We start from the raw sequence: 20,275 nt of genomic DNA, 5'->3' as shown, positions 1-20,275 counted from the left end.
TCAACAACAAATATTTTGAGCAGACTGACAGTGTTGCCATGGGCAGTCCTCCCTTGCTTTTGGTAGCAAACTTTCTCATGGAAGACTTTGAGGAAAGGGCACTAGATTCGGCAGAACTTAAACTGAGAGTTTTCTGGTGATATGTAGATGACACTTTTGTAGTGTAGCCCCATGGTGAAGAAGAACTGTCATGGTTCTGGCAACATCTGAATGCAATCCACAAGAACATCCAGTTTATGCTGGAAATAGAGAAGGATGTTTTTTGCCGTTTTGGGACGTCTTGGTTACTAAGAGAGTGGATGGGTCATAAGGGCATTCTGTCTAATGTAAGCCAACACATATGGACCTTTATCTGCAAGCATTGAGTTGTCATCATCCTTCACAAACTACCGGCATCATTAGGACATTGATGCACCGGGCTCATGGTGTTTCTGATGGAGGCAGCCTTACAAAGGAGTGGGAACATTATGAGTCAGTGTTCAGAGGTAATGGTTACTCTCCACATCAGATTAGAACAGCGCTAAGAAGGAAGAAACATGAACACCCACAACATCAAGAAGATAAGGAGCTATTCAAGTCCAGGGTGTTCCTTCCACACACCGGCAACCTTTCATCTAAAATAGGCAGGATCCTAAGGAAACATCAAGTTAAAGTAGTTTTCCAGCCACCGGTGAAGATTAGTGCCCTTCTCAGTTCAGTAAAAAATGATCTGGGTCTGCGGAAGGCTGGGATCTATTAAATTCCTTGCCAGTGTCACAAAGCTTACATCGGTCAGACGACATGCACAGTACATGAAAGACGCTTGGACAAGAACGCCACACTCACCTCTCACAGCCCAGTAAGTCAGCCGTAGCTGAGCACTGTATTACCAGAGACACACCATGGATTTTTCTGCCACGAAAATCTGGGCCCCAGCAAAAACTTTTTGGGATTCAGTAATTAAATAATCTGTGGAGATACACCTAGTGCAAAATCTTATAAATTGTAATGGCAGTTTTCAACTGGACAAGGCTTGGTACCTGGTTATCTCTCTAATTCCTCTGAGAGAAGACAGTTTATTCATAATGACACGTCTGGTGACATCTGATGTCTGTTTTTAGCAACGCAGGGGCGCATTCTGACAGAGTGTGGACGTGTAGGTTTCACCTTTATGCATTTGCCTGCTCTCCACAGATAGAATAATAGCTCCATAGGGTGCAGATTTCGATAGAGGATGCTCCTGTGACAGAGGCCAATTCACAAGCATTTTCGAGCCAACTTTTTCCTACAAAGTTGACTCTGGGAACTTGCAGTCTCCAGTGATGGACACTCACCTGAAGATGGCTGGATGATTTCCAGCCAAAATATCATGGCAAGAAGTCAACATGATCCGGCTGCAATCCCGAAATCTCATCAAACATTCAGTATGCCAAGAAAACTTCAAGAATCACAGGAAAAATAATGTTCAAAAAATTGTAAATGCTGACTCAGTTCACACCACTCTGGGAGAATTGACAGAATCACAAGAAATTTACTAAGTGCACACAGCTGATGAGAAAATTAATTATTTTTAATAATATTCTTACAACATTATGAATCCAGTTTTTCTTTACAATGGTTAAAGGACAAGAACAGCGGGAGCTAAGAAAAATGTTAGCTAACATCTGGGATCAAAGTTCTTGTACAATGAAAAGAGAGATTTATTTAATGCATTGAAGAGAGAGATTTATTTGATACAAAGGACTAGATCTAATGAAGACTTAAAAATTCACTACAAGCAGTACTGCAAAATTCTTCAAAAAGTTATCAAACAGGAAAAATTCATGCACTGGGCACAAAAAAGTCAAAATTCCAATAACAAAGAAAGGACAATTTGAAGTATGAATAGGCACAAAATGAATAAACTCAAGAAGCAAATGATATTTAACTCCTAGATGACAGTAGCAGGGTGGCAAGTGATATGAAATAGGATGATTTTCTATAATTTCAATGAATTCTTCCTAACAGTAGCTGAAAACATGGGGACAAATAATGGTCCATTGAAAGCAGATCCAATAAGCTTATTAAGACGGGCAATAAATACTCCACCACTAGATATCAGTTTTGCCAACTCATCTGTTAAGAGAGATTATAAAAATCATTAGGTGACTAAAAAGTAGTAACTTACTGCTTATGATAGTATCTCTGCCAAAGTTCTAAAATCTTTTGCCGATTTGATAGCACCATTCTTGGGATACCTTTGTAACCATACAACAAATCAAAGTGAATTTTTGGAGAGATTGGTGTATGGCACAGTAATCACAATATACCAAAGTTGAGATAAGCATTCAATCTCTAATTACAGCTCAAATTCTCTCCTCCTTGTGTTCTCAAAAATTTTTGAGAAAATCACTTACAACGGAGTGCTGAACCATCTGTCTGAGAATAACCTCATGACAACAACTCAGTTTAGTTTCTGTAAAGGCTTTTCCGCTCAGGAAAATTCAAATAATAATAAACAACAGAAATTACCATCTTGGAACTTTCAATGATATTGCCAAAGCCTTTATTTATGTAGACAATAAAGTTCTACTAAGAAAATTAAAATGGTACATTGTTAAAAGCTTTCATCTTGTGTGGATGTGGTAATATCTTAACAACAACAAAATGTAAGAACGCAATAACAAATAATGCCACAAGAATGAAACTAAATTTGGAGTCAGGATGCATTAAATATTTTATTACCACACGTTTGGTGCTTGGCCCAATGAAGCAACATTTCTAAAGGTTCTGTTTCATGATGGGATTTAGACAGCATGATAAGTGAATAGTTAAATGAATGAGTATGCATGATTATTTAGTATCCTAAACTACCTGATTACCATTGCAATAAGACTACAAATCCTTGTTGCTACCGTGAGTAAAGAAAGTAAAAGTGAAATAAGATTTGCATTTTAGAGAGTACCAACAGCTGTTTCCTGTCAGTAAGTCTTCAATACACTTACACTAAAAGGAAGTAAAAGTAAACAGTAAACAAAATGTGAATGGTGTAACAAAAAAATCTGCAGCATTCTTCCATTGATGTGTCTAAGACTGGAAGCTTTAGATACTCACTTTATTTATTTTAAATTACTTTGTATGTATGTACAGTATGATTAGTGCAATGCAACATGGAGTGTTTTATATGGAGAGGTCAGAATGACATGTGGTTCCTGAAGAAGGGCAGTAGGCTTTTTAGTAATAGCAGGGGCAACAATCTCAATGATCTGGCCTTGTAACATAAGCCAACATGACCTTGCTGTGCTGGTACTGCAAAAGGAACAAAGAAAGGGGAAATTACAGCCATTATTATTATTATTTTAATGGATCCATTTGGATCACAGGCCGAGGACTACTCAAGAGGATGCTGTCATCAGGAAAATCAAAACTGGTGTTTAAAACTGACACTCTACAGGTCATAACATGGAATGTTAGATCTTTTAATTGCGCAGGTAAGTTAGATAATTTAAAAAGTGAAATAGATAGGTTGAAGTTAGATATAGTGGGAATTAGTAAATGTGATAGCAGGAGGAACAGGATTTTGGGTCAGGTCAGTGTAGAGCTATGAACACAAAATCAGTACATGTGTATTGTAGGAAGAGAATTGTGGGTAAGCCACTATGGACAACATAATGAATGCATTATCATAGCCAAAACGCACCTTTACTCTTTGGATCATTACTCTGCATGACATTAATGAGAAACTGCTTTGACTCAACTGGTATACCAGGATTCTCACTTACATCATCACATACATCACCTACCTTATCTGTATTCACAAACTAATCTGAAACTTCATTATTCTTAAACTTCACAAACACCTAATACTGATCATCCTCATATTCTTCGAAAATTACTTCGTTAATAACATCATGAACAACACAAGTCTCATCACTATCAAAGTCACATACCTCACCTACATTCATTTGCAATAAGCTACGAGTCTCAGACTTACCAACCTCAGTCATTTCACAGTTCTCATTCACATCTACATAAAAAATACCACGTAATTCAGATCCAATTAAGTCATCACCTGTTTTGCATACATCAATAACACTGCTGTCTGACCAAGAGAAGAAATAATTTGTACACACTACATCAAAATTCTCATTACTCTCACATTCTGGTTTGTGGCTAGTATCTACATCACTATAATTAAACATAGTATTCCAAAACTTTTGATCAAAACATAAATGAGAAATCTGATATTCCTTCTGTTCAACTTCAGATACCTGTGCCACATTATTAATACTGTTATTATTGTCTAATTGCAGGTGTAAATTGGGCATCCTGTGTTAGTGTTCCCTTGCCCCAAAACTGTGACCTTCATTGAGGTGGAGTGCCATTTTTCGAATAGTTATATCTATGATTATTTCTTCTATTAATTTGACCATTATTCCTCTTGTGGTGGTGTTCAAAATTTTTGTCTCTATTACCATTTTGACCCTGATAGAAGTTACCACTATCTCTATTTCTGTAGTTATTGTGATTATGGTTTCTATCATTTCAATTATCATCTTCCATTGTTCAAGGCAATCGTCAGGTCCATGTATTAAACCCCACTGCAACCTTTCTGGTAATCTTTTTAGTGCATCAGTCAATATCATTTTGCCAAATGGTTTGTCAAGAGGCTGAGGAAATCCTGCACTTCCGAGATTGCTTTGTTTGCATGAGAAGTGTAAAAATAGAGTTTTTTGTTATTGTTTTGAGAATGAATCATAAAAATCAATCTCTGTGTGGAATTTTTTCTAGAAAGTGGAGGACAATAAAAAGTCTGTGAAGTGTACAATCTGCAGTAAAGAATATAAACATTCATGGAATACAACTCATTTTAGAGACCACTTAAAGAAAGTATGGTGCAAAACTAGAGAGTCGTGGTGAGGGATCAACTCGTGAGCTAGATCAAGTACAAGAGGTGCAACTAAAAAAAAATCAAGAAGCTCTATAAAACATTATTTTAACAGAAGTCAATTGTACGATGCCATTTCAAAAGTAAAGAGAGAACTTGAGTCTCTTTATGTACAACTGATCACTATTGATATGCTGCCATACAGAACTTCTGACCAACAAGGTTTGAAAAATTTTGTTCATGCCTTAGATAGCAGATATGAGTTACCAAGTAAAACCACACTTAAATTTTTGCTGATCACAAAATTATATGAGGAGATAAAAAATAAACTAGAAAAAGCCCTTAAAAATGTAATTTTTTGAGTGTTACAACTGACATGTGGACAAGAAACACAAATGAAGGCATACTGGCATTGACTTACCACTTTATAATGGCTGAAAAATTAGTTTTACCCATACTAAAAGTGACAAAAATTGCACGTCATCACAATGCAAAATCTATGGAACATGTAAGTAACACACACACACACACAAATATGTTTCCTTCTTTAACTTGTCAATGCCATGCTGAGCTTCAGTTCATTCTTGTGATCAGTACATGTTGGTCAGCATACCTTGTAAAGTTGTTCTTAGAAGTTTCACCTCACCCACCCCCGCCCCTTTTGTCAATTGAAAGCTAAAGACATCATGTTCTGTTTACAGACACTGCCAACCTTAACAAATCATTGAATAATTGCATTTCAACAGGCTAAATTTATTTTCTTATTCATTACTATAAATAAGTAACACATTTGAACATGGATATCTCTGTAATGTGCTTTCTCAAAACAATTTTACTGCCACTCACCATTTATAGCGGACCGCCTGACATTTACACTTGAGAGGTGAATTTTAAGTTTGTATGATAACATAGTAACAACTGAGAAATGAATATGAACTCCAACACCATCTGAACCAAAATTAATACAGCGTCACAAAATCAGCTGGTCATGGCATTACTTTTACGGTGTTGCTGTCTTCCGAGTATATAAAGAACGTGCTGTGGTGTGCAATTTATATGGAAGGGCTTTCATTGTGTTAGCAAATCAGAACAGAATTAAAACTTCTGGTGCTTATTAAATGGTGTCAGTATTAATGCATATCTTTTGCCAAAAAAGGGTAATCATAACAAGTTGTGAATATACGACGGGCGTTTGAAAAGTCTGTGCAAAGTCGGAGAGATGGCACCACCGGTGCATATCAAGGTCATGTTTAGTTAGTAGCATCTTTGGAAAGAACGCACACCAAGTTTCAGCCATATTGGTCTATTTCTTTGTGTTTCGAATTCGTGTGAATCAAGGAAGTCGAGTGATTGTCAAAAAATGGACAGAAAAGAATTCCATGTGGTGACTAAACATTACTTTATGAAAGGCAAAACACCTCAGGAGACTAAAGAGAAGCTTGATAAACATTGCAGTTTATAAGTGGTTTCAAAATTTTTGGAGTGGCCATGTGGGCACAAGTGATGCTGAACGTTTTGGGTGCCCTGTGGAGGTTATGACTCCAGAAATCATTGATAAAATCCATGATATGATGACAGAAGAGTTAAGGTGCATGAGATTGCTAGTGCTGTGGGTGTCTTGAATGAATGGGTACATAATATTTTGCATAAACATTTGGACATGACAAAGCTATCCGCAAAATGGGTTACACAATTGCTCACGCTTGACCAAAAACGGAATCGTGTGAAGTGTTGCAAGGATGATTTGCTGCTGTTCGGGAAGAATCCACAGGACTTTAAGTGTCATTTCATCACTGTGGTTGAAACATTGATACATGACTATACTCCTTAGACCAAACAACAATCTAAACAATGGGTTACCAAGGGAGAATCTGCACCAAAAATGGCAAGGCCATTCATTCGGCTGGAAAGGTTATGGTGACTGTCTTTTGGGATTTGCAAGAGATAAGCCTCATGAACTATCTGGAAAAGGGTAAAACTATTACAGGTACTTATTATTCATCGTTATTTGACCATTAGAAAACCAAGCTGCAAGAAAATTGCCGGCAATTGGACCACAAAAAAGTCCTTTTCTGACAGGACAATGCGCCAGCACTCACCTCAGCAGTTGTGGTCACAAAATTATTGGAAATAGGACTCCAACTCGTTTCACATCCCCCTCCCCTGTTCTCCAGACTTGGCTCCCTTGGACTACTGTTTGTTCCCCTAATTTGAAGAAATGGCTGGCAGGACAAAGATTTTATTCAAACAGGGAGGTGATTGCAGAAACTGATAGCTCTTTTGCAGACTTGGACAATTCCTATTATTCAGAAGGGGTCAACAAATTACAACAGCATTGGACAAATTGTATAAGTCTAATAGCAGACTATGTCAAGAAATAAAAAAGGTTTACCCCAAACACGTAAGTAGTTTTTATTTTTGCACGGTCTTTTCAAATGCCCCTTGTAGACCATATTAACTGAATTGGAATTTTTCAATGGTAATAGAAAACTCTCAGCTATTGTGTAATTTAAGCTGCTGTTTATGAACTTGCAGCATACTGCAGATGAAATATAGGTCCACAACTTGACTTTTTATCAAGAAATAAAAAATAGATACTTCTCAATGTAACTTATGATGTAGCTACAATCATTTATTTCTATTTTAAGCCACTGTATTACAATTACAGTAAAGCCTATGAAATGCTATCTATCATGCTGTGTCAAGTGCAAACTTTGAGTGGCCCAGTTATATTATAGGAATACATCAGTATGATGAGTGAAGGTGCCATCAATGCTGTCTCTCCCCACACATTTCCATACTCTTCATCACTACTGTGCTCTTTATAAAGCTTCCCTCGGTGCATGGCAAAACTCCCAAGAAAACTTCTACAAGCTACACATTTTATATTGACTGCACTAAGATCACAAGTGCTGCTAACCTCAGCTATGTAGCAGCTGTACCCTACAGCAGAGCAATGTTCTATTATTTTGTATTCAGTGTCAACTCAACTGAGAAACACTGCTGGTCTCTTCACGTGCACTTTTGCTACACCTTTTTATCCCCTGTGCAGTTTATACCACATTTCCTGCAGTTCATCAGCAAGCGTGCATACATAAGGTGACAGCACTGCAGGGCAGACCGGTAAATATCTCCCCTCTTACATCGCTATTCCTCGTGATGACCTTCTCCCCCTTCTTCTTCTTCTGCATTTTCTTTTACTGTTGAAGTTCAACTTGATAAACTACATCATACATCATCACATATTGCAACACTATTTTCTGATGGCATTATGTTATCTGCAGGAGGCAATACATGCATTCCAGGATATTGAATTTCATGATATTTCAGCAAAAGTCCATAGACATTGAAGGCTACCCAATAGTATGACACTGCATGAAAATGTCTGTGAATCACCATACTAATCATTACATTATTTAATGAACATACAACCACTGATGTACTCTGAATTAAAGTCAATCATTATTTCAATTCAGCTGTTTTCACTTCATCCCTGAGATTTTATATACTTAGCATTTAATGAAATGTATTTGCATTTGATTTAATCAATGAGCTATGAAACATACGTTTAGATATATGATACTAGATACTTATTTGTGAAATGATAATGTGCTTATGGGATTTACAGGTATGCAAAAGATGCTGATAACTACACAGAAACAGAACATGCAGATGATCACTTTCATATCAAAGACATTGTGAAACAAATTATGAACACTGAAAAGCTGAAAAAGCCAACAAAATTGTCTACATTTATTGTGACATCTGAAATTATTCTATACAGTAAGTCAGACTATATATGTCACATGAATGAATGAAATTAGGAATGCTGATCTTTACTGTTACTGAAGTGTTTTATTATTTTCTTATTACAGTTGTTTTGTGTGTACTAGTATCACAACTTGTTATTCAGGCAAGATCATCTATTGGAGCAGCTGATCCACTAGCAATAACTGGTCTAGTAATCCTGTTATTGTGTATGATATGCATAGTGGTTTCCATTGGAATTCAGCCTACTTCACAGGCTACAGTAACCTACAAGGTAAAAATAAGTTCATTAGATGCAAAATATTCAGACTAGACATACATGTACAAATCACATCCATAGGTTTCAGCACAAAAATGAAGATTAAGGCTGTAAAAAATTGCTACCAATGCAGTAGTAAAATGTTACAATACTGTAACTCTACATGTTGAGATGCAAGGAAACACAATAGCTGGCTATTATTTATCTTCAGGAGGTGAACTTCCTTACTGAACAGATGAGTCTCTATAAATATGGTATCTCAGTGAGCTTCTCCTTCTTTCCAACTTTATCTATCATATTTATCATTCCTCCCTAAGATAGGAACACAACTTCTGAAAGCCTGGAAAAGTATTTTCTACTTTCAAGTGTTTCTATTAGCAGGACTTGAACTTTTGACTCATATACTGGTAAGTAACAGCCAGCCATTTTGTTTCCTTTAAGTGTGCCAATTGTTTTTTTTCTTTTTGGTGCAATTAACTCTCTGTGTTGCATTACCTTTTACTGCCAATCATGGGATTATATGACAGTATCCAAGATGAAGCTCAAACCCTTACTGTGTTGCATATTGATGTACTCACAAGCAGTCAGTGGCACGATAGCTGTAGTGCAAAAGATAGTATTACATTTGTGTATTTGCATGTATCTGTAACTCGTGCATCAACCAGCTGCAGATGAGTCGTTGCCCTCTCTCAATTTTGTTTATTAAAGCGTCATACATACAGACGATGTTTGAAGTGACTTTCTCATTTCTCTGACACATGCACAGTTTACTCTTCCTACTTACTGTCATTCACCTTTTCATTTCATATTGTGAATGAACCAATTAAAAGTGACTGACTTTGGGGTTTTAGCTACAATTTTAGTACTTAAGTTTGTCTGCTCCATTAGGTTTTGTTTTAAGAGATGATGAATAGTTGTTTCTGTTTAAAATATAATCAAAAACCATGCTGCATGGAGATGTGTTATTCCTTAAGATAAAAGTAGACCTACAATCTTTTATTTGCTATTTGGATAATAAAAATTTTTGGTTCCAGGTTCCATTTGTACCCTTATTTCCAGCTATTGGTATCCTCATTAATATATTTTTGATGATGATGCTGGATGGAGTGACATGGATAAAATGTGGAGCATGGACCCTTAAAGGTCAGTATAGAAAAAGAGTAGAATCAAATAGCTGTATCACAGACACAGCTTATGTTTACACATTTTTTATTTCAGAATAGACATACAAAACACACTGAATAAACAAACATTTCCCAGATCTCTTATACCCCTTCAATGTTCCAAACAGAGTTTAATGTTATGGCCCCTATAAAACGAATTTTTCAAATTAAACATGTTTTGTTGCTGTCATGACTTTTCCAATCAGTAGTATGAGTTTGAAAATATGTTGTTGTGGTCTTCAGTCCTGAGACTGGTTTGATGCAGCTCTCCATGCTACTCTATCCTGTGCAAGCTTCTTCATCTCCCAGTACCTACTGCAACCTACATCCTTCTGAATCTGCTTAGTGTATTGATCTCTTGGTCTCCCTCTACGATTTTTACCCTCCACGCTGCCCTCCAATGCTAAATTTGTGATCCCTTGATGCCTCAAAACATGTCCTACCAACCGATCCCTTCTTTTAGTCAAGTTGTGCCACAAACTTCTCTTCTCCCCAATCCTGTTCAATACCTCCTCATTAGTTACGTGATCTATCCACCTTATCTTCAGCATTCTTCTGTAGCACCACATTTCGAAAGCTTCTATTCTCTTCTTGTCCAAACTAGTTATCGTCCATGTCTCACTTCCATACATGGCTACACTCCATACAAATACTTTCAGAAACGACTTCCTGACACCTAAATCTATACTCGATGTTAACAAATTTCTCTTCTTGAGAAACGCTTTCCTTGCCATTGCCAGTCTACATTTTATATCCTCTCTACTTCGACCATCATCGGTTATTTTACTCCCTAAATAGCAAAACTCCTTTACTACTTTAAGTGTGTCATTTCCTAATCTAATTCCCTCAGCATCACCCGACTTAATTTGACTACATTCCATTATCCTCGTTTTGCTTTTGTTGATGTTCATCTTATATCCTCCTTTCAAGACACTGTCCATTCCGTTCAACTGCTCTTCCAAGTCCTTTGCTGTCTCTGACAGAATTACAATGTCATCGGCGAACCTCAAAGTTTTTACTTCTTCTCCATGAATTTTAATACCTACTCCGAATTTTTCTTTTGTTTCCTTTACTGCTTGCTCAATATACAGATTGAATAACATCGGGGAGAGGCTACAACCCTGTCTCACTCCTTTCCCAACCACTGCTTCCCTTTCATGCCCCTCGACTCTTATAACTGCCATCTGGTTTCTGTACAAATTGTAAATAGCCTTTCGCTCCCTGTATTTTACCCCTGCCACCTTCAGAATTTGAAAGAGAGTATTCCAGTCAACATTGTCAAAAGCTTCAAAATCTTAAATATGGCAAGACATTATATGAGCAGCAAATAAATGATTCGCTGCAGATAGTTTTACTTTTAGTTTTTGCAGTAGGTTATCTAATGTAATCCAGATACGCTAGTTTATAAGACCTAAAAATTAATGCTTATGGACAAATATTATCATGAAGAAACCAAAACAACATACAAGAACTGTCTCTTCAAGAATACATCAGCAACACCATGGTGTATTAATAAACAAGACACGGATAAAACCAGAGGGATGAAAGTGAGTGAGTCCCCAGACAACAGCTATAAAGGAAAAAACATCACATTTGGTTCATTGGTAGGCTGATTCTATGATTAAGCCTGCAGAGTCTTAGCTATTAGTACACCTACTTATAACAATGGAAATAAATTTGAAGACAATATTATAGAAATGGAAGGGCAAGTAAATGAAGATGAGATGGGAGGTATGCTGCATGAAGGATTTGAGAGAGCACTCAAAGACTAAAGCCGAAATAAGGAACCTGAAGTAGATCGCACTTCCTCAGACCGTTTGAACTATTAGCACTCAAAGACCAAAGCCGAAATAAGGAACCAGAAGTAGATTACACTTCCTCAGACCATTTGAACTATTACAACAGGAGTGCAAGATTACTGAGACAGGCATAATACCCTCAAACCTATAGAAGAATGTAGTAATTCCAATTCCAACAGAAAAAGCAGGTGCTATCAGGTGTGAATATTATCAGTCTTGTCAGTTCAATAAGTTGTGGTTACAAAATAGTAACACAAATTATTTACAGAAGAATTAAAAAACTGGCAGAGTTTTGGTTTCAAAGAAATGTTGATTTATCAATGCCTAGAAAGCTTTTGATGACAACAAAACATTAAATACACAGTAAACAATTATTTCATAAGGATACAGCACTTTAAACAAACAAAAAAAAAAGTTTAATATTTACAACAGTAATGTACGCTTCATGACAAAACACATTGTGGCTATGTTAATATATTAAAATACATTCACAGATTATGCTACATATACATACATGTGTATTATTTCATTATTTGCTCTATGTATCTTACAGTGCAACAGACGTGCAAAATATAGGGCAACACTTAGGGCAAGATTGACAAAATAAAAATCATGTGAGGTACTGGCATGGTTAACATTCTGGAGTGCAGAAGAACTGAGTTGTTAATAGGCACACGGAAAAGAAGGAAAACTTGCTAGCGTGCAGAATTATCCTTTGATAAACTAAAGTAAAACAAACACACACACACACACACACACACACACACACACACACACACACACACACACACACACACACAGAGAGAGAGAGAGAGAGAGAGAGAGAGAGAGAGAGAGAGAGAGAGAGATGCACCTACTTGGTGCTGGCTGAACTAACAGTTTCAATTATATTTTTCGGCAGATGGATTGATTGTGGTGTTAGTAGCGTCAGTCAGGGCAGGTAGTGGGAGAGGTCGGCTGAGGAACTAGGAGGGAGGCAGCCCATTTGTTGGCTAGGAACGCAGGAGGGAGGGGTGACAGGAAAGTGGGCTGACATAACTGCAGCAACTAGTGGGAAGAGGCACACTCTGGAGGAGAAACGGGGATCTGAATTAGAAGGGGGAAGGGTAACGATTGGGTGGTGCGTGCAATGGCAGTGGGTTACCTGAGATTGAGGCCAGGACGATTACAGGAGCAGAGGATGGGTTGTAAGGATACTCCCATCTGCATAGTCAAGAGAAGCTGGTGGTGGGGAGAAGCATCCATATAGTTTGGGTTGTGAAGCAGGCATTGAAATTTAGTATGTTGTCCAATTAGGTGGTTGATCTTGTGACAACAGTTTGGTAGTGGCCATTCATCCTGGTGGACAGGTATATTATCCCTGAGGCGAGGGGTTGGGATTTCGATTGGCATAGGGATGGACTAGGATGTTGTGAAGGTTGACTGGGCAGTGGTACACCATTTTAGCAGGACTGGAAGAATTTTGGGTAGGATGTCTCTCATTTCAGGGCAGGGTGATAGAGAATCAAGGCCTTCACAAAGGATATGGTACAGTTGTGATAACCCATCCTGATATTGAGTGATGATGGAGGTGCTCCTTTGTAGCTTATTCTTGGGGGTGGTGGGTGGATATGGTACAGGAAATATATCTGTGGACTAGGTTTGAGAGCATTGCCTGTCAGTGAATGCCTTTGTGAGGCCTTTAGCATACTGGGCAAGGAAGTTCTCATCACTACAGATACAAAGTACACAGGTGGCTAGGGTGTATGGGATTGACAACATTTCTGCAATGGTGAGAAATCCATCACAAAGGCTTCATTGACAGGCAATACCCCCCAAACATAGTCCATAACAGATTTCCCCTGACATACCCTTCCACCATACCCGAGAATCAACTACAGAGGAGTAGCCCTCTTATCACCTAATATCACCCTGGATTAGCATAACTGAACAATACCTTTCACTAGGGCTTTGATTATCTCTCAACCTGGTCTTCCGGCCAGGGTGGCCGAGCGCTTCTAGGCGCTACAGTCTGGAACTGTGCGACCGCTATGGTCGCAGGTTTGATTCCTGCCTCTGGCATGGATGTGCATGATGTCCTTAGGTTAGTTAGGTTTAAGTAGTTCTAAGTTCTAGGGGACTGATGACCACAGAAGTTAAGTCCCATAGTGCTCAGGGCCATTTGAACCATCCTCGTCTGAAGTGAGGAACATCCTACTCAAGATTCTTCCCATCCCTCCTAAAGTGGTGTTCCATCACCCACTCAACCTACACAACATCCTAGACCATCCCTATGCTACTTCCATTCTCAACCCCTTAACACAGGGATCATATCCCTGTGGCAGACCAAGGTGCAAGATGTGCCCAATCCACCCATACAATACCTCCTATTCCAGTCTTGTCTCAGGTTTATCCTACCCCATGAGAGGTAAGATCACCTGTCAAGGAGCCACGTCATGTGCCAACTCTGTTGATAACATTGCACAGCTTTGTGTGTTGATATGACTACCAACCAGCTGTCCACCAGGATGAATGGCTGCCACCACCACACTATCATCAAGAACAAAGTTGACTACATGGTGGCACAACATGATGCTGGGCACAACACACTCAGTTTCAATGGCTGCATCACAAACTGAACTATCTGTCTCTTCTCTCCATCACCAACTTCTCTGAAATACACACATGGGAGTTATTCTTACAACACATCCTCCTCTCCTCAATTTCAGATAATTCACTGTCCCCGTACCCTGTACCTGACAGTTTCCCCTTCCTCCATTCTGTCACCCCCCTCCCAGTCCATGTGCCCATGTCACCTTCAGCATGTGTAGCTTTCCACAGCCACTACAGCTATGCCATCCAATACACCTACACTCTTCCTCCTGCATTTCTAGCCAGCAAATGGGCCACCACCTTCTATACTGATAGCCACCCACCCCAAGTCCTTCTCCCTGCTTCCCACTCCCCTCTCCCTCCACCCACCCCACCCAGCACCACCCCCACCAAACTAGTCCAGCTTATAGACAATAGAATCGATGCTGTTCACTGTTAGTGCTGCCAGGAACACATATGGGAATAAGTGTGTGTGGGTGGGGAGGGTTACTTTAATCTAGCTCATCAAAGGATAACTGCAAAAGCTAACAAGTTTTCCTTCTTTCGTGTGTGCCTATCGACAACTTAACGCTTCTGTTTTTCAGTGAGTGGTTTCTTTTAATCAAAAAGTATATAAAAGATATTATATACTCTGTTGACCACTTTGTACATGATTTATTTTAGGACATAAGTTTCTTAGGATTTAAATCATGTGGAAGAGAGGATGAAGTCATATGGTTGATGTAACTTTGCCTTCAGGTACTTGTCAAAATAATAAAAAGCATGTTGCGTTATCAGTTACTGTCCTCTCATCCTTAAGGTATTGCTTTTATTTCTAACTGATAGTGGCAGGGGTAGCTCACCTTTGGTCTAGGGTTATCACCATTGAATAGTAATAAAAATGTCCTGGGTCCCAGGTTTGAATCTCGCTATTGCCTAAGTTTTGAATAATAATTATCACCACTGGCAGCCAAAGACTTCCAGCATAAGAAGACATCCTCATTCTGCCAGCAACTATGTGAAAATGGTAAGATGAGTGGAGAGAAATTCAGGGTGGGAAACTGCCCCAAAAAGGCAGGAGAATCAGCAATGATCAATGGCATGAGGATGCAGAAGGCAATGGAAAACATTGCATTAATGACACATAATGCTTCAACAGGACATGTGACCTGTAATTCAAATAGCGTCATGATGTTCCATAAAATTTCGGACATGCAGTCACATAAATTCAGTTTCTTTATCTAATATTTTGGCTGAATACCATCCAGCCAGCCATCTTCAGAGTTAGCCGAGGTGACTAACGCTCCAGCACTTGTTCCATACTTTTAAACTTGAGGACAAAACCACCGTGTATGTGGCCAAAGATACACAAGGTGCCAGAGATGTTGATAGGTGGCAAAGAGGTGTAACATATACATGGAAATTAAATCTGTGGCTGCATGCGATGTCTTTGTGATTTAATTACAGAAACTGCCAGATTGTATGATTTGTCCAAGCTGAAGCCACTATCTCTATTTATTAAATTCGTTGCCAACTGAATTTCAATTGCTTCTTTCACTACTGAGTCCCAGAAAGATGAAGTCGAGGATAAATGTCGACATTATCATACACCATAGAGTGCCCAGTGTCAATACAGTGCTCTGCCACTGCAGATTTATTAGGTTGTAAGAGACAGGTGTACCTGTGGTGCTCTGTGCATTTCTCCTGGACTATATGTGTCATCTGTCCAATAAATGAATGGCTGCACTCACAGGGGATCTTATAAACCTCAGGCTTCCAAAGTACCAAATCATCTTTAACAGAACCCAGGAGTGCTGGAATCTTTGGTATAGGGCGAAAAATCACTTTCACTTTGCGTTTCCTGAGGATCCATCCTATTTTTGACAAAAGGCTTCCCACGTAGGGCAGGAAAACCATGGATTTAAAACTTTCTGTGTCTTCTTCAGATTTTCTTGTGCCCACTGTTGATTACATTTGTAGTGCCTTATGTATCTGCTGTGGAGAGTACCTGTTGGCTTAAAAAACTCTTCTCAGGTGTAGAAGCTCGTTCTCCAGACTGCTCTCATCAGCAATCATGTGTGCTCTGTGTACTAGAGTTCTGAGTACTCTCATCGTCTGCGAGGGATGCTGGCAGGTATTTGCACTTGAATATGAATCCGTATGCGTCGGTTTTCAATACACTGCATGTCCACCATCTTTGTGCCATACCAGCACATCCAAAAATGGAAGGCATCCATCTTTTTCAATTTCCATTGTGAACTGAATTTGTCTGTGGACAGAATTAGAGATGATTTAAAAATTGTTTTAGCTTGTCTTCGCCATGGGACCACACTACAAATGTGTCATCAACATACCTCCAAAACACTGTGGGTTTCAAGCTAGCAGATTACAGTGCTTTCTCCTGAAAGTCCTCCATAAAACGTTGGCCACCATGAGTGACAAAGGACTAGCCATGGCGACACACTCAGTCTGTTCTTAAAATTCACATTTGAATAAAAAATATGTTGAGGTCAAAACATGTTCAAATAAAGCTGAAACCTTTTTATTGAAAGTCTTTCCAATGAGAGACAATGACTACAAAAGACAAACCTTTGTGAACAATGACACTACACTGAAACTGACTAACATATCAGAATTTTTCAGTTTGAGTGATTTCAGTTTGTCAGTTAAGTCCACAGAGTTACATATGTGATGCGTGCATCTTCCCACCAGAGGCCTTAATAAGGACGCTAAATGTTTGGCACAATCATAAGCTGGAGAGCCGATGTTACTCACTATCGGACATAGAGGAACACCATTCTTGTGGGTCTTTCAAAGTCCATAAAGCCTTGGAGGAATAGCACCACTGGGTTTAAATCTTTGCACAACTTCTGGTGGAAGGGGGAAGGCATTCACAAGTGAAGCAGTCTTCCTTACCACTTGGTTGGCGAGGTCTTTACTGATCTTCCAGAATGTTCTGTCACTCAGTAAACTGTTCATTTTTTCATGATAGTTGTCACGAGACATTAAGACAGTGGCATTACCTTCATCAGCAAGAAGAACCACCATCTCAGAATCCTGGCAAAACTTACGTAGTGCAGCCCTCTCTGCCACTGATATGTTACTCCTTTGTGGGTGAGCCTTCATAACTGCTCGGCAAGTTTCATATCTTACCTCTTCTGCTGATTCCACAGAAAGAGGATGAACAGCAATGGCACTGATGAAAGCTGGTATTGCTAAACCTTTGGTGTGGGTGCAAATATAAGTCCTACACTTAAAACCATCATCATAGTGTTGTCCAAATCATTATCCATCATATTAATAGTGGAGCATCGAATAACAGTTTCTTGCTGTGAATACATCTCAAGCCGGCTAAACTTTGCCACCTGTCACAATGTGGCTACTGTATTGACACTGAGCACTGTATGGTGTATCATAATGTCAAAATTTTATCCCTGATTTCATCTTTCTGGGGCTCAGTAGTGAAAGAAGCAATTGAAATTTGATTGGTGATGAATTTAATTAATAGAGATAGCGGCTTCAGGTGCCTTGAGATGATTTACAATTACTGGTATAGTTCACTGACTCTGTCTCTAATGCCCTCGAGGTGATGTTAAATCCAATCTTCCTTCTTTCCTGTTCACTGACACTGCTGAGTACTTGCAAAGCTCTCAGCTTTAACTTTACACTGAAGTCTGCAGAATGCACACATGTGCTTTTGTGTGTGTGTGTGTGTGTGTGTGTGTGTGTGTGTGTGTGTGTAAGTAAATTACTTTTTTCATTTGTTCAAGATGCGCATCTTGCTCTTTCTTTTTAGGATTAGTGATCTACATTGTGTTTGGGTTTTGCTGCCATTATAAAAAATGGAAGAGTACTTCAAATACTTCACCAAGAACGAGTCAGAATAGTGTGGTGGTACAGAAGACATAAAGTAGATGGTGACTGCCATCACCATTATGACTGGATAAGAAACATTTCAAACATAGCATTATAATGTCAAACATCACTGACCACATACTGTCAGTATTTATTTATTAGCATATGTTATTTTTTTCTGTTCATATTAAGCTAATGTATTTATTTTCTTCTTGTATCATTGTAATTCAAATATGCCATAATGATCATCTACGTGCTCTAAGGCAATTAAATTGTGTTACATATGCAAATAAATGCTTTTCTTTTCGATGAACGTAGCATCCTAGGAAGAACAACTTATGATAAAATTTGTCTAAATTATCATCAAAAACAAAAAAGTGAACTAAAGAGTTGACAGGGGTAAAAGATGACAATACAGAATAATGAAGTCAACTGCCCACGGAGGGATCACTTACAGCATACAGAGAAAACCAAAATGCCAATCTTAGAAATCAGCTATGGTTGTCGTATTGCAAGTAAGATGAGATCATAACAAATACAAACACTCTGGTACATTGGCCGCACAGGTGTGAGAGAGTAATAGTTGTATGAATGAGTGAGAGTTCTGCTTCTGAAGAAGGACTTCATCGAAAAGCTTAAAATATTTCTAATGTTTCTTTTCATGCATGTCAGTACTCCTCTATGTGTTCATGCCCGCATTGAAAACCACCCTGAACATATCAGTTTAAGTTAATTTTCCTTTAACTAAATGTGTAAAGACAGGCTGTGTTTAATATCTTCCATTAGCTGTAAATAACAAGGAGGTATTTCATCAGATCAAGGGCAAGCATACCTGGCTGTAAGTGTCCTGTGTGCGGTCTCCTTTACAGATAAACCACACTTTTCTAGAATTCTCCAAATGCACCGAAGTTGACAATTCGCCTTTCCTAACACAATCCTCATATTCTTGTTCCATTTAATATCACTTTGCAATGTTACACCCAGACATTTAAACAATATGACTGTGTCAAACAGGACACTACTAATGCTGCATCCAAACATTATGGGTTTATTTTTCTACTCATCTTCATTAGCTTCCATTTTTCTACATTTAGAGTTAGCTGTCATTCATCACACCAACTAGAAATTTTGTCTAAGTCATCCTGTATTTTCATACCATCACTCAACTTTGACACCTTACTGTACACCATAGCATCATCAGCAAACAACCAAAGATTGCTGCCCACCCTGCCTGCCAAATCATTTACGTATCTGAAGAATAATAGCAGTCCTATCACAGTTTCCTGGGGCACTCCTGACAATACCCTTATCTTTTTTTGTTTTGTTTAAGTGTTCAAAAATAACTGAAGTCATAAGCACCCATGTCACAACTTTAGAACACTAACACGAGAAAGAAGTTAAAAGTGACTATGCATTAAATCCAATTGATAGAAGGAAAAAGAACTAAGAACACGGTCTTCCTCTTGGAGAAAGGTCCACAATATACACTGTAGCGGTCCAAACCGAAATTAAATGTCCTTCGCCATGTTGCTACGATGGATAAAAAGTAAAATAAGGTTGACAGCCTGTGTGTTGCTCGCTAAAATGGCAAATACACTAGAACATAAGCGGTTAAAAAAATGGCATTCAGTCAGGAAATGGCAAATTGTCAAAGGGTGATGAAAATGAGCACAAAGTGGTGGGGGTCATCACTTAACTAATGGTGACTGGTAAAAAGACAACACCCAATAAGCAACCTAGGTAAAACGATTTCCTCGCGGAGAGAGAGCCAAGAGAAGGCCGGCCAAGCCGCTTGTAAAGGTTTGATTCCCTGGAGCTTGTTCCATGAAGAGAAGACCGGTTGTGATGCCAAAGTCACAGCACCTGCCGACACATGGCAACAAAAGATCATCGGGGCAAACAGAAGAGCTATTGGGCCGAGGTAGGACAACTGCAGCCTCGGCAGTAGTGTCAGCAGCCTCATTTCCCATCACACTGACATGACCAGGAACCCACATGAACACCGCAGCAGCTC

The 20,275-nt window shown here is 38.8% G+C and overlaps 1 protein-coding gene across 1 annotated transcript in view; it reads left to right on the top strand.

Moving 5' to 3' along the window:
* Positions 1-18,383, top strand: part of LOC126199025 (high affinity cationic amino acid transporter 1-like) — a 161,618-nt gene extending 143,235 nt beyond the window's left edge. The window contains exons 11-14 of the mRNA XM_049935724.1: positions 8,475-8,629; positions 8,722-8,888; positions 9,908-10,016; positions 18,203-18,383. Of these exons, the coding sequence (XP_049791681.1) occupies positions 8,475-8,629; positions 8,722-8,888; positions 9,908-10,016; positions 18,203-18,315 (544 nt within the window). The 3' untranslated portion in view covers positions 18,316-18,383. The remainder of the gene's footprint in view (positions 1-8,474; positions 8,630-8,721; positions 8,889-9,907; positions 10,017-18,202) is intronic.
* Positions 18,384-20,275: the final 1,892 nt, after the last annotated feature.

Source organism: Schistocerca nitens, chromosome 8 (assembly GCF_023898315.1).
Source record: "Schistocerca nitens isolate TAMUIC-IGC-003100 chromosome 8, iqSchNite1.1, whole genome shotgun sequence".
Taxonomy (NCBI): domain Eukaryota; kingdom Metazoa; phylum Arthropoda; class Insecta; order Orthoptera; family Acrididae; genus Schistocerca; species Schistocerca nitens.
This window is presented reverse-complemented; position numbering and strand designations above follow the sequence as displayed.